The sequence below is a fragment of the Babylonia areolata genome, chromosome 14 (assembly GCF_041734735.1).
Source record: "Babylonia areolata isolate BAREFJ2019XMU chromosome 14, ASM4173473v1, whole genome shotgun sequence".
Taxonomy (NCBI): domain Eukaryota; kingdom Metazoa; phylum Mollusca; class Gastropoda; order Neogastropoda; family Buccinidae; genus Babylonia; species Babylonia areolata.
Genome location: NC_134889.1, coordinates 2949835 through 2965066, shown reverse-complemented (window position 1 = coordinate 2965066; position 15232 = coordinate 2949835). Strand labels below are relative to the sequence as shown.

Sequence of the window (15232 nt, the reverse complement as noted above, 5' to 3'; positions counted from 1 at the left end):
GCCCAAGGAGACGGTGACCGACTACGCATCACATCTTCGGTACCTGTGGACCAAGGTCAACAGGGCTGAAGATAGTCTTTCCATGTAATATGTATACATGTGCTTTACTATTCACTTGTGCCAACATGCTGTGCTAATGACATTTGTGTCATTCCAGGCACTGTCTTCTTCTTCTATTCTTCTTCTATTCTTTTCTCATTATTTGTCTTCTTTACTTCTTCTCTTCTTATATCTTCTTCTTAGCTCTTCTTCTCATCCAATAACTATTGTAAATAAAACAATAGAAAAACCCATTTGTGACTGGCCTCTATATGTTCCTGGCCTGTGTGCTGGAATTTTTGTCTATCCTTTAATACAGTAAATCATTAGTTTTGTACCGTCCGTACCCTTGAATAACCACTCGGTTCAGTACACGGCTACACACACACACACACACACACATATATATATATATCTTTTTTAAGCACTGTGCACACAAAAATCACTCACTCAAACGTGTAAACAAGACGGCATGACCAGAATATTGAAGGCTGAAGACTGAACTGACGGAGAAGGTAAAATCCCAGGTGAATTCAGTCTTGACGGTTCTTGTGGACACAGAGAAGTCAGCAGATGTGGAGGAGAAACAACAGAGCAGAAAACGAACAGATTCAGAGGATCCAGATGACGACGACGAAGAAGAAGATTATGATGACAATGTCGTGAATGAAAACACAGAAGAAAATGGTAGTGTGGAACCTCCAGAAAATATATTTTTTAAAATTCTGATTTAAGTAAATGTGTGTATGTGTGAAGGCTGTGTGTATGGACGAGTGTATCCACGTTTAAACTGGGTGTCCTTCTGTCTGTATATAATGCACATAGTGAGTTTGTGACTTGACATCAATTATGGGTCATGAATTTGTGACGACATTTATTGTCATGAATATGTGACGACATCATTTATTGTCTTGAATACGTGACGACATCATTGATTGTCATGAATCCCAAGGAATAATAGACTGGGGAAAAAGGTCATCTGACACAATGCACTCAAATACATATTGTGCAGTCTGTGAGTGCTCTTTTAGGCTGCTGCATGTCGTTTGTAGTGAATTATGCGAGTGCTGTGTCATTTGTTGAAAAAAAGGAGTGTTGTAGATATATATTGATGTCATTGGGTGTGTAGAGCCTTTAAGAAAGAGTGTCATGGCTTGCTTGCTCATTGACATTGATGACAATGTGTGTGTGTGTGTGTGTAGATCTGTGTCCGTGTATTTTTTGTGACTGTCCGTCTGTCTCACTGCGTGTGTGTAGCCTACACACACTAGACAATGCGTGTGTGTGTGTGTCCATTTGGAGGCATTTAAGTGAGTGTGTGTCATATGTGTGAGCTACACACAGAGCTACACACGCACGCGTGTGTGTGTGTCTCTGATTAACAAATAGTAAAGAGTTGTAACTCTCTCCATTCACGAGGTACACATCTTCAAGTCAGTGCTGCTTATGCTACCAATTCAGCAAGCACACAGGTAAATAAAAGGTACACAGGAACAAACCCATACACTTTCTCAAAAAAAGGAAGCGCCGGGCCTGTCCTTACACCGCTCATTTGACATGTGCACACAGCAACAAAGACAGAAAAAAATGTGCAAACACAAATTAGCTTTTATTCAAGACTGGTATAGCCTCTTATCTATGATTATATATCAACATTCATGCTTACATATTCTTTTTGATGATGTAAATCGATGTGCATATGACTTCTTAGTTTAGCAATAATCATACTGTATGTAATGCAACTGATTTGGTCGGTACAGTGTTAATCATGCATGCTGAGTCAGTCCCTTAAGCTACATTGTCACCCTTGGCCCTCCTTAGGCCATGTGACTCTTAACTCCAGGACCACCAGACAACTCAGAGTGCCAGAAATGGTACAGGAATGGCTTAATAAGTCAATCCGCACGGTCAGGGGTGCTACTTTCATCCTTCCTCCAGGCAGGGAGTCTCTCTCTGTCCCGGCACCTTCCCCCTGGGCAAGTTCCTTAAAGACTCCTCCAAAGGTGGGATGTGGTCCTTGTACACACAGGACCACCCTGCCTACAGGGAAGCGGAGCCCTCCACGCAGGACAAGATGTTGGTCTCACAGTGCACCACCTTCCCCACTTCAGCTACTCTATCTTTTAAAACGTTAGCAGAGTGGGACAAATTGGCCCGCCGCTGCCTCCTCCAGGTTTCCACGGCTTATACCTTCTTCGACGCTTTCCTCCACAGGGCCAATGAGCTGTGGGAACAGCGTCCGGTTAATCAGGACACGGGGTGCCTTCCTCTGTTCCGCCTGGCCTCTTCACCGACCAGAGGTTAAACACTTTCGGCAAAAGAGTAGCCTCTGGTCTCACAGCAGCTGCAGACACAGCTACCAGCCTTCACTTCAATACTGTGCTGGCTCGTCGTGATGTCGTTCTCTGCCTCTTCAACATTCTATTAGAGGACTCAGCATGCGTAACCCGATTGGGGAGGGTCAGTTCGAGCTCGGCTAAGTCCGAGTTTGGTTCAGGCTGGTTCCTATGAAGGCATGGGCTCAGTCTGTCCCCCTGTTCCCCCTCCTGCCGTTGTGGGGTGACGAACGAGGCATGGTAACTGCGCTTAGGCGCCCAGCGAAAAATCCCATCCCCAACAGAGAAAAAGTACGATTCGAGGGGGCAGAGTCAAACCGAGTACACAAAAGGTAAGAATACAATAAAATCAAGCCACATGCAACAAAATCAGGTCAAATGAACACCCTCAATAACAAAAAAAAAAGCGTTAGACGAGACAGAGCATAAACCTGACAAGATCGCATCGAGAGCCTTGGCCAAAGGAATGATTCAGCGCTTGTAGCGTTTGATTGGCTCAGAGCGGACCAGGCAAGACGAATTGTCTTTTCACCATTAGCCGCGCAAAATTTCGCCAAGCAGAGCAAACCGATAGGCCTAAGTTTCCATCAGTTTGACATGATGCAGTATATGACACCAAACGGACAATTTATTATCAATATCAAACAAACAAAAAGCACACACACACACACACACACATATATATATATATATATATATATATATATATATATATGTAGCCGTGTACCGAGTGGTTACTGAAGGGTACAGCACAAAAGACTTAACTAAATATGATTAATTGAATGAAAGGATAGACAAGATCCCACGCACAGGCCAGGAACATATAGAGGCCAGTCACAAATGGGTTTTCTATTGTTTTATTTACATAAAAAGAGAAGACCTAAGAGAAGAAGACAACTAGGAGAAGAAGAAGAAGAAGAAGAGAACTAAGAGAAGACTAAGAAGAAGAAGAGAACTAAGAGAAGACTAAGAAGAAGAAGACTAGAAGAGAACTAGTCTAAGAGAAGACAGTGCCTGGAATGACACAAACAAATGTCATTAGCACAACATGTCTGCACAAGTGAATAATAAAGCGCATGTATACATATCACATGGAAAGACTATTCACTCGGGTTTGGGATACGCAACAACATAATGCAAATGTGTGAAGACCAAACGCTGACATCAAATGACATTCCTAATACATTTGAATAGCTCAGTTAAAGTGATTGAAACAATTAATCCAACACTATCTTGTAATCACAACAGCAGAATACTACACACCTCTTAGAGTACTGAGCACACTGTAGCAGTACAATTGATATCAGCATGTAAGATAATACATGAATAATAAACAAGCTGGAGAATCAGTGGCTCAGATATAATACTGGCAAACTGATAGACCAGATAGTAAGTGAAGCACCATCATGGCTTAACCATTAAGTGGTGAATGAACTTTACGCACTCACTAGAACATTCTGGAACAAACTATCTGTGTCGAGAGACGTCACTGACTGTGACGTTAGAATCAAATGGAACACTGCTCCATGAAGATGACGACATGGCAATTATTTAGATCAGTCGAAGCCGATCTGTGACTAACTTGTCAAAGCAATAACTGAACAAAGAATTAACTGAACATACTCATATAAACACAAGTACTGTGTCAAATAATACAATTTACAAATCAACACATTCTACACACTAGTACTTACAGCCATACGTAGCGAGATGTTGCTGTTGTGGGAACAACACTGACCACTACACGGCAAGAGACAAAGGGAGCAGGTGCTGGCCGCGGCTGGCTCGGGTGTGGAAGTGACCACTCATCACCCGCTCGGCCAATTCATACAAATTAGGCGAACTACAAAGACAATCACGTGGGCTGCAAACCAGATCGTCACTAATCTGAAGAAATCTGATGAGAACTGTGCTTGTTACAAGGTGTTCAGTGACAGAGTTCTAGATGATTACTGAACCGATTTGCATCGGATAAGTTGCAAAAGAAAGAGCTCAACGCCTACTTTATAATGAGTGTAAAATGAAGTGTTGATTATTTAAGATGAATTTATAATCTTAATTTAAGTCACCTGAACAGGGTCAGTTTTAACGAGCTCGTCGCTGAAAATTACAAACTGCGTTAAATCAGTTTCACGTAGGCGAACATAAATGGAATAGATTTAAAGATGGAATTAAGACGATTCTGCCAGTATATAATACTAGTAGTTTACTGATCTGACAAAAGAGTTATTAATTAATTACGGTGGAACAGAAACACAAGTTTCTTCTCAGCCAATGACGTACCGCGACGCGACATTGGGCGAGCTGTGAGCAGGTGTCTGGCGAGGACAAAATGATGTAAGCAGAGTGACGTCACATATTCTGTGGTGGGTTAGGAGGGAAAACGTCGTCTGCTGTGGCTTGTGCGTGAATAGTGTTGGAGCAAACATAGCGCGCTTGGTCACACCTCCCCCCATCTTTTGAAAACCATCGTCTGCGATGGTTAATTAAAAGTAACTATTGTGAGCAGACTTAGCTGGGCAAACAAGAATTATTGGGCAGGTAAGGGAGATAATTTTGCTGATAACTAATAGCTAAGTGAATGTAAAATGACTGTAACATTCTTAGGAACAATACCCTACTTCTATATTCAAAGTGGCTTTAGCGAGGTTAAGTTAACAGTTTGGACTTAGTCGAATGCATCCTAACTTAGCTTTGAAGAGTTTGATATAGAGAAGGGGTCCCAATTTGGTGAATTACACTATGAAGATGGAAAGCATTCATTTGTGTGCCTATCAATCTATCTCATCACTGTCAGACACGCATGTAAACAAGCATACATGTATAATAGCATAGATTATGAACATACTTTGCATTGCTAAGACCTTGTGACCAGCTAGATCACAGGTTAAGTTAAGCAAGAAGAGAAGAAAAAACTCCATAAAACATGAATTTGTGCAGAAATATCTGAAAATGAAAACAAAATTACAGCATGAATTATTGTAGCATGTTCATAGACATGAAAACATAAAGCATTGCATAGGCCATATGACAATGATAGGTCATAGGAAAGGCAAGAAGGTAAGAACAGAATAATTAAAAAAACTGATAAAACATGAATAATGCATCACGACTGTCTCTGCTGCAAAAGAAAATTAGTTTGACCAGTCTCAAAACACTGTTAGTGGAGTCCTGGTTGCCAGTCGTGTAGACCGTCTCGGTGCAGGATCTGGTGGTAGTGGAGGCGGCTCTGGTGCAGCTCGCTGGGTTGGTGTCCTGGGTCTTGGCATGGGCCTGGTCAGCCACATACCACTGTCACTGTCAGTGTCAGTGTCAGTCACTTTGTCGCCCTGGTGGTGCAGTGAGACCGGGTCTGTAGGCGTGACAGAGGGTGGTTGTTGGCTGGACCTCTGCGGTGCGGGGCTGATGACAGGTGGGGACATCCGTGGGACCACAGCGTCAGGTGTGGTGCTGTGGTGCCTCCGTCGTCTGCGTCTCCTGCATCTCTGGTTTGGAGCTGGTGCAGTTGATGGCATGGGCCCAGGTCGCCCAGTATGTGTAGTGGCAACACACTGGTTGTGGGCTGGAGCTGCAGGCTGGTGGTCAGCATTCTGTTGCCTGGCCTTGTAGCGTCGCTTGTGGCGACACTGGTGCTCTGTGTGGCCAGACCTCTCACACCAGACACAGTGCGAGAGGTCTGGGGTGTGCTCAGCAGCACAGCGTTGAGGATGAAGTGCTGGTTGTGGAGGCAGTGGGCTGTGTGCTGGCATGGGTGACTGCAGCTGACGTCGCAGGCTGGTGTTCTCAGCTGCGAGTGTGGCCAGCTGGGACTGTAGGCGGACAACAGTGGTGTTGTCTACGCCAGGGCAGATGTTGTAGGTGTGGCTGTCCTCCCGCAGCCATCGCAGGGCCTCCTTCTTCGCTGCCTCAAAGGTGGTGTCAGGGTGGTAGCGGATGAGGCGCCTGACATCACGCTTCAGTGTGGCTGGCTGAAGGCCTCTGGCGAAAGCGTCGCGGAGGATGGTCGCTGACACCTGGATCATCCCATCTTCAGCCTTGTTGACTTTGGTCCATAGGTGCTGAAGATGGGATGCATAGTCGATCACCGTCTCCTTGGGCTGTTGCTGCCTGTTGAAGAAGGTGGTGGCAAGCTCGGTGGCGTCTCGCTGATCTCCCCAGTTCTCCTCAAGAACCGCAAGGATCTTGGCTGGGGTGTCCACTTGTGTCGCCGGCAGCCTGACATTCCTAATACATTTGAATAGCTCAGTTAAAGTGATTGAAACAATTAATCCAACACTATCTTGTAATCTTGTAATATATATATATATACACATAGAGAGAGAGAGAGAGAGTCACTAAAAGTGAAATGAAATGATGCATATTTGATTCGGTTTGGATGCTGTCATCACTTGTTAATATCCATAAATATTAATGTTCACAAAGAAGATATATACTTCAATGCATCAAAAACTGGTAGCGTAAAATGTATAAAAACTAGCTGGTTAAAGTACAATGTTATGGTTGACCCCACCCCAGCCCCCTTTTCAGTACATAGGTTCCACAGTATCAAACTTCACAGCATGATTCTCCACAAACGCCATGAAGTCTGATCTCTTGCTGATGATGATCTTGAGCAGAGTAATGCAATCGTCTTCAGCATGGTGAGCCACGTCAGGGTAACTTCCAAACTGTCGCTTGTAGATCTCCTTCTGCTTGTATGACCATTTGGACGAGGTGGAAGAAGAGAGCAGTGTTGTTTTTCCGTTGTGCTGTGGTGCACAGGATGATGATGATAATGATGCTGATGTAACCTTCGATGCCTGAATTTGTGTGGAAGAAGATGCTGAAAGCCCCAACCTGGGGTCTCCATGAGTCTGTGATGCAGACCATGTGTCGATGGTCTTTCTGCCTGACGCTTCACCTTGAACCTGAAGGGAGGGAGGCTGCAGTTCACCTGATGGTCTAACGTGCTGGTTTGTCACACTCCTCACACTTTTGTCCTGAGGCAAGGCTGCAGGTTTGCCTGGACCAGACTGGAATGGTGGAAGGGAGGTAACTGATTCTGATCCTGCCTGCCACATTGCTTCTATAGTCTTTTCTTCAGATAAGCTCCCCTGAGATGAAAACTGGCTCACTGTTGCTGCGCCGTCTGCCGTATGAACGAGTTGTGGTGTGTCCTTCAGGAAACTGTCCTGTTTGGATGTACCCTTTGGGGGTTCAGCCTGGACCTGAAGTGACTCTTCTTCAAACAGCTGCCTGGCCACTCTCTGCCTCTCTGCCATACTGACCAACAGGGGTGGAGGGTTCTTCACCACATGCTCAGGTATGTGGCCTGTGTTTGTCCCGGTGGAGTCTTTCACAGGCGTGGTCTCCTGCTCAGACTGCAGGGAACCGCCCATCGGCATGACAACTGGGCTGACCCATCCAGCAACGTCCTCAGTGTTAGCCTGGGCAATGGCTGCTTCATAGGCTTCCACAAGCTGCAAGTCACTAACACTGGACTGAGAACCAAAGGTCAGGCTGGATTCTTTTTTTGTGAGCTTGGGCACTGATGCAGAGTGATCAGTGGTATTGTGGACGCTACACTGCTGACGTTTGTTGAGGGGTGTCACCGTTCTTGACTCCGCCTCTGAGAGTCTGTCGTCATCCTGTGCTGGTTTCATTGAGACAGAACAAGTAGCCACAAAAGTGGTGCTGCCGATTCCGTTGGTTTCACACGCTAGGGCTTTCCTCTTCCTCTCCTCTTTCTCTCTCTGCACCACCCAGTCAGGCTGGGCCGGAAGACCGTCCATGACTCGAAAGGCTTCCAGTGAATCGGCGCAATAGACCTCAGCTTCTGGGGGCAGCGAGCACTCTGCTCTACTGAGCTCACTTTGAAGAAGGGGGAAGTCGAAGCGATGACCGTTGTGGGCAACCATGCACACTGGCTGAGGGAGCCTGGCCAGGAACCCCGTAATCAAGGTCGCCTGGTCTGTGAAGGTCGCCATGTGCTCCAGGACATCGTTGTACAGACCTGCACAAAAGATGTGTATGGACCTCTTATCAGAAACAAATGATGTGTTCAAAAGATGTGTACAGACCTGATATCACTCACAAAAGATGTGCTTAGACCTGTTACCAATCATACAACAGATGTGTACAGACCTGTCATACACACAAGCTTTGGGGGAATATACAGGTTTTTGTCTCTTTAAAGGTATGGGTCGTAGACGACCCATGTGAGTTTCCATGTGTAGTCAAAAGTGACAGTGGTATGGGTCGTGGACAACCCGCATAAGCTTCCATGTGTAGTCAAAAGCGACAGCCAGCAAAGGTTAATGCACACAAAAGTTGTGTATACACCTGACATACACAAAAGATGTGTACAGACCTGTGTATTGACCTATCATTGTACAAAAAAAGATGTATAGATCTGTTATCGATCATAAAAGATGTGTCCATACCCATTGTCATACACAAAATATGTGTATGGACCTGTTATCATGCACAAAAGATATCTATAGACCTATTAATGTTATTACACACAAAAGATGTGTAATGTTATCATTCACACAAGATGTGTATTGTATAGGCCTGTTATCAATCAAAAAAATATGTGACAGACCTGTTATTATAAAACAATAATTACTGTGTATAGACCTGTTATCACATACAAAAGATTTGAATACAGACTTGTTATCACTTTAATATCAGACACAAAAGATACATATAAACCTGTTGACATATACAAAAGATGTGAAAATACATTTTATCACACATAAAAGATGTGTAAGAACTGTTATCACACACAAAAGATGTGAATAGAACTGTTATCTTGGATGCAAAGCCTGAAGACATGATGCTGATATGAGATCAGGGACAAGTGCTCTGTGTGTGTGTGTGTGTGTGTGTGTGTGTGTGTGTGTGTGTTTGTTTTCCAAGAACTCGTTTATCACTATGTAGTGGTGACCCCGTGGTAATGCGTCCACTTATGAAACAAGAAAATCTGAGTGCACTGGATCAAATTCTTCACTCGTTTTTTCTCTCCCTCCACTAGACTTTGAGTGGTGGTGTGGACGCTAGTTATCTTGATGAGATGATCAATGAAGGTCCCATGTGTAGCATACACTTTGTGCACATAAAAAGGACCTACAGCAACAAAAGGATTGAGCCTGACATTTCGTTTATTAATTTATAGTCTGTTCATCTAAGATGATGATATTAGACTGAACTGAGCCTGACAAAATTCTACAGAACAATGCACTTTGATAGGAAAACAAATACACTTGCAGAGAGAAAAAAAGGGTGGTGCTGCACTTTAGTGACACCATCTGCATCTCGCCATGGAGAGCAGCCCTAAAGTAAAGTACAAGACAAATATAACAAACAAACAAAAAAAAAAGATCATCAGATAAAGAACTCTGAGCTTAACTATCCATTCCAAGACAAGAAACTAATGCAGAAACTTTTCAGTACTAAGACAGATTGTATCATCTGCATTTAATGTGGTCATAAATTGCAATTTTGTCCACAGTATGATCAGTGACAGTACAATCAACCTGTTGTTTCTGAGTGCTACAGCTTAATAAAGAAGAAGAAAGATGAACAGGGGATGAAAACTGCAGGCTAACCATGCTCCCATCTTATAAATATAAGATAAAAGTTATGATGGGGCTGGTGGGGGAAAAAATCAGAGATAGGTTTCCTGTTCGCAGGTGGTAATGGTAAGGAGTAGGCAACATGTGCAAAGAAATGAATGCGATGTGGGAAGTAAATTTTATCCTTACAAGTTACATTGCAGCTAGTTGCTCTGAAGGTGAAACCTCGCCTTGACTTACAAGAACCTTGCCACTCTTGCCCTGAGGTAGAACAAAAAACGCACATTCCTAGTGTCAATTGTGAGAATCTTGCCTAACTAGTGTATAAGAAAGAAACATGCCTCAGGAGCTGAGAAATGAACTTTATAATGATACAATTAACTTTCTTAATAATCTTGTGAACCATCCTGTAATCTATTTTGTTTATACTCTGTGATATCACTGAAATGAATATGATGTATTTTCTATGTACTCTTACAAGTTAGTAAAATGCATATTAAATATGTTTGATGAACGGTTGCTGCTGCGGTGAGCTGCACATTATACACATAACTTCAATTCCATTGCTTTGTACTACCTGTCAGACTGCTGGCTTGAGCTTCAATGGCGCTTTCTGGATTGAAACAAAGCTGCAGTTTGTTGACAACTCTGGTGCTCTGCCTGCTCGTCGACTGAACTTCACCAGTCAGCACTGCAAGCATGCATAGCTCTGTGATCCTCGGTTTTCGTTTTAGACCTGTTGCTTCGATATCGAAAATAACCCAGCTCGCAAATGGTTTCTGTCTGCTTGAACCAGAAGCCATGGCTCTGTAAACCGACTGTTATATTTCACGTATTTTCTCGACAAATATAAATCAGATGTCCCATCTGCATTTACAGACCTGGGTCTGAATCTGCAGTTTACAGATCATTGAGAAGATGCAAGCAGGACGAGATAAAACAGGAGGCAACCGGGTGACTGCAACAAATACATACATGGAATCTACAAGACCACAAATCCAGAACTATCACTTGGAGTAAGTTGGGACAGAACAGATACTAGCCTAATGTTAGCAAATCACATTGAAGACTGAAAGGGCGCGGTTCCTTCTTTACGGAGCGAGTCGTTAATACATGAAACGGTTTGCCAGACAGTGTAGTGACTGCCCCAACCATGTCATCTCTCAAGACTTGGTTAGACGCTCATTGGGCCAGGTCTCCAAGTTCTAAGCGCGTTGGGTTACGCTGCTGGTCAGGCATCTGCTTGGCAGATGTGGTGTAGCGTATATGGATTTGTCCGAACGCAGTGACGCCTCCTTGAGCTACTGAAACTGATCTCCAAGTTCGTTTCGTTTATTCATTTATAGTCTGTTCATCGAAGACGACGATATTAACTTTCCAGGTATTTATGATCCACTATGCTATCATTAAGCCACCCATGCTTGTATACTGTTTCTAATTGAACGACGAACAGGCCTTCACAGGCCTCAAACATCTGATTCCAGTTCCAAGTTTTTATGAAGGCAGAATGATGGACGAGGGTCCAGCCAAAGGGGACAGTCCAGAACCGAGTCCGTTGGAGGAGTGCTGTTGTGGTTCAATGCTCCTCAAGGAGTCAAAAGGATTAAGTCAAGCCCTGCCATCCTCTCAATATAATTTTTGCCACCTTATTTCCGGGCAACGCTTCACGTGGACACATGTCCTCCGACACCCCAAATAGTTCCTGGTATGTGCTAAAGATAGAACAACAAGCCTGAACGGAATGCCTTCGTGTATACGGAAGTGACCTTTAAACATGATAAAAAAGGGGGTAAAAAACGGTAACAAGAGAAAGATTCAACCAGTGCTGGAAGCAGATATCTAATGATAAAAATAGTCAATAAACGGGTCAAAATAGTTACTTGTTAATGCACTCCAAAACAGACAAATACTAAACTCACTTTCTAATATTTTCATATCCTATCCAATCCTAAATTTAATGAATCTGAGTGAAAATGTGCTATTCTTTCTTGCGAACATCACCCCCATATAAACCAATACGAAATGCAATTTCCCTTCTTTTGTAGGGTGTACACAGGACAAATAAGTTCATTAACCAATAACTAGACACAATCAATCTCTGTGTGTTTTTTTCCAGCTATTTGTTTCATGAATACTTAGTTTTAAACTGACAATAACATTCTGGAAATATACGTGTTCGCTCACATAAGAGATTTTCGCATTGGTTTGCAGGAGTTGTGCGGTTCGAAAGTAAAGTTTGACGGAATTTTACCCAAAGGTAGGCAAAATATTGGTGCATCTTTGGCAGTGTAACAATATTGATGTAGAAGTTTATGAATTATATTAAACAGAGGTCAGAAACAGTGTATTTTATGTGTTCTTGTGGTAAAGCTATGTGAGGAATGCACAGGTGCATCGGTCTGACATTCAGTCTCGTCTGCTACGTTTGGGTGGTTCTACAACACCAACGGCCGGTGATTCATCCATCCGCTCAAACCAACCTACGGTTTGCACAAAATAGCATTACAGTTAGGTGTGCGTGATCGCCTGTCGTTTATTTAAAATTTGTTATTGTTGTCAAATGAATACTATCCATTTCATTATTACCTTCGCCGGCAATGATTTTTTCAGCGGGATTTTCCCCCCACCACAGATTCACAGTCAGACCCAGAGTTATTTCCTGATTGTAATAAATTACTTATTTTCCGATAACCTAGATTTGAAATTTGTTCCACTTTAAAATGTAAGATAAAGGATGAGGAAATAAATCATATTCTATGAAAGTTTTAAAGAAGATAAGTTACCGATGTGTACACATAGCTGGTGCCCAACCCATTTTTGTAACCCTTCCCCTCCCTCCCTCGGTACGTCTACCCAACAGAAGGATATCTTTAAATTATATTGTCCTTTTTTTTTTTTTTTTTTTTTTTTTAAAGGATAATAGTACAAATATTGCATTAACGACAAAATGATTTTAAGAGCAAATGATAGAAGCAATAAATGAAATTTAATTAAAACTTGCACTGCTGCAGACTTTTTTTTTAATCATAATTTTTATCTGACTTCTGTGGCATATATCACCATTATGCCTGGTTTGGGATGCATTAAATTTAAAACTTAAAGGTAGGCAGTGTAATTATTACTATATTAGCATGGATTTACATCAGGTTGATCATGAAAGTTCAGTTTCATCAGTTAAAACAGTATGCATTTGATATGATTTGAGAATATTATTTTTTGTTTTTAAACATTATCATTTATGATACTCTGTGCATTTGATGTTACTTGTTTTGATTTTAGAAAGATTCTCAATAAGTGGTACACATATAGTGATTGCCAAATTTCACTGAGGGGATTATGTATTTCATTTGTAGCATCAACTATGATCTTATTCATTCTCAAATGGATTGAATACTCACTTCAACAGAATTCATATGGCACGCAGTGAGGAATCAAAGAATATGTTCTTTAAGTTTGAAATTCTTTGTTCTAGAAATTCAAAATTTAAATGTAGTTTCCCAGGGTAGTATTCAATCTTTGTCATGCTTATATAAGCTTACATAAATAAATAAATAAATAAATAATAATTAAAAAAAAAAATATATATATATACATATATATATATATATATATATATTTTTTTTTTTTTTTTTTTTTTTTTTCTCAAGGCCTGACTAAGCGTGTTGGGTTACGCTGCTGGTCGGGCATCTGCTTGGCGGATGTGGTGTAGCGTATATGGATTTGTCCGAATGCAGTGACGCCTCCTTGAGCAACTGAAACTGAAAAACTGTCATGCTTATTTATTATTTTTTCCCCTCAAGAAACATTTGCCTGATACTATGAAGTGTTTCAACTTTAAAATATTTGCTGATGGCACTGATGTATTGTACGATATAATGAGAATACAATTCGTCCCCAGTAGAAAGTGTAAAACTAAGTTAAAGATGGACTGATGTGCAGTGAGCAGTAAATTAAACAACAGGGGCAAATGTAGAGAAAGCACTTTACACTGACATCAAGTTCCAACAACACAAAAGATTGAAAACATTAAAATTGATAGTAATGAGATAAAGGCAACCAACATACAGTATAATCAGGAGCTTAGGTTGATGGTAATCTTTCATTTGAACCTCACACTGATTGCTGTAGCATGATGATTATTGTGATTGATGCATGCTGGGTAACTCTCTGTTCCCATCTGAGGTCAAAATCACCAGATATGTGACTGGGATGAAGGGTTTGTAAGTATTCATTTAGCCTCTGCTCAGGTTGCAGCATGATTGCAATTCCTTGACCTGGGAAATATGAATAATCCCCATTTTCACCTACCAGGTGATGCTTGGATTTGAAGTTGAGACCAACTGACAGGAAGTCCAGTTTTCTAATCACCCACTGCACCCTGTCTTTTCTCTGTTTCCTGGCTGCTGTTCTCTGTGTTTTAAAATTGATACACAGTGGTTCTATTATTTTTCTTTCTTAGTTAAAGTGCAGGGATGTACATCAGCATTGGACATCGGACATAAATCAGTAAAGGGTGAGACTGTCTGATCATTTGATTGCTGAAAAGTCCCATTACTTTTTCATAGGTGAGCTCATCGTCCTTTGCATGGACATCATGTGTAACAAACACTTGAGACAAGTCGATCCTTCACATACTTTCGGTTCATTCAGAACAAGACTAGCATCGTCACTCATGAATGCTTGAGCGCACTTTCAGCCCGTTCCTTAGTGATTGATTGATTGGGGGTATATAATGTTTTCTGCACTGCTCAGGAAAGTGTCTGCTTCTTCTTTTCTTCCCTTGCAGATTTTTTCTTTCTCTTCTTTCATTTGGGGCCTAGGATCAAAATCAGAAAATGTTCACCATTTACAGTATTTGATGATGGGTGCCAGTTTGGGGGGGAAAAAAAAAGATTGGCAGTGCATCGAACCGTTGACTGATTTCACATAGAAAATTAGGAAAGGTGGCAGAATGGTTAAGATGCTTATCTGTCAATATAGTGTTGGTGAAGGTTTGGGTTCAATTCCTGCTCTCACCCTTTTTGTTAAGTTTAACTGGAATATCAAACTGAGACCAGACTCAAGTCATTTGGATGAGATGATAAACTGAGGCCCCATTTGCAGCACATACTTTGCGCACTGGAAAAGAACTCATGGCATCAAAAGTGTTGTCCTCTTGCAAAAAATGTTTAAGAAATTCACTCTGATGGGTATATAAAAAAAAAAAAAAAAAGAAAGAAAAAGCATTCAAAGCCTGACTGGATGTGCTGGGTTATGTTGTTGGTCAGGCATCTACGTAGCAGATGTGGTGTAACATATAAG

The 15232-nt window shown here is 41.9% G+C and overlaps 3 protein-coding genes across 3 annotated transcripts in view; 1 reads left to right on the top strand and 2 right to left on the bottom strand.

Moving 5' to 3' along the window:
* Positions 1-1625: 1625 nt before the first annotated feature.
* On the bottom strand, positions 1626-6688 carry LOC143289736 (uncharacterized). Its single transcript, XM_076598819.1, has 2 exons — positions 4070-6688; positions 1626-3389 (listed from the first exon to the last, which is right to left on the bottom strand). The coding sequence occupies exon 1, from the start codon at positions 6686-6688 to the stop codon at positions 5525-5527; it is 1164 nt and encodes a 387-aa protein (XP_076454934.1). The 3' UTR covers positions 1626-3389; positions 4070-5524.
* Positions 6689-6898: 210 nt separating this feature from the next.
* LOC143289735 (uncharacterized) lies at positions 6899-11653 on the bottom strand. Its single transcript, XM_076598818.1, has 3 exons — positions 11577-11653; positions 10509-10889; positions 6899-8367 (listed from the first exon to the last, which is right to left on the bottom strand). Exons 2-3 carry the CDS (start codon positions 10732-10734, stop codon positions 6899-6901), a joined length of 1695 nt encoding a protein of 564 aa, XP_076454933.1. The 5' UTR covers positions 10735-10889; positions 11577-11653.
* A 415-nt stretch (positions 11654-12068) lies between these two features.
* The window catches only part of LOC143289734 (spectrin alpha chain-like), a 104314-nt gene continuing 101150 nt past the window's right edge, over positions 12069-15232 (top strand). Inside the window, 1 exon segment of the mRNA XM_076598817.1 lies at positions 12069-12188. The gene's annotated coding sequence lies outside the window, so the exon portion shown is untranslated.

What these genes read in the sequence shown, in the direction of transcription:
- LOC143289735 (XM_076598818.1), bottom strand. Translation starts at nt 10,734, where the DNA reads ATGGCTTCTGGTTCAAGCAGACAGAAACCATTTGCGAGCTGGGTTATT. An exon ending in TCAAGCCAGCAGTCTGACAG is followed by an intron (nt 8,368 to 10,508) that starts GTAGTACAAAGC and finishes TCTTTTGTGCAG; the next exon opens with GTCTGTACAACGATGTCCTG.
- LOC143289736 (XM_076598819.1), bottom strand. Translation starts at nt 6,688, where the DNA reads ATGTGTATATATATATATATTACAAGATTACAAGATAGTGTTGGATTA.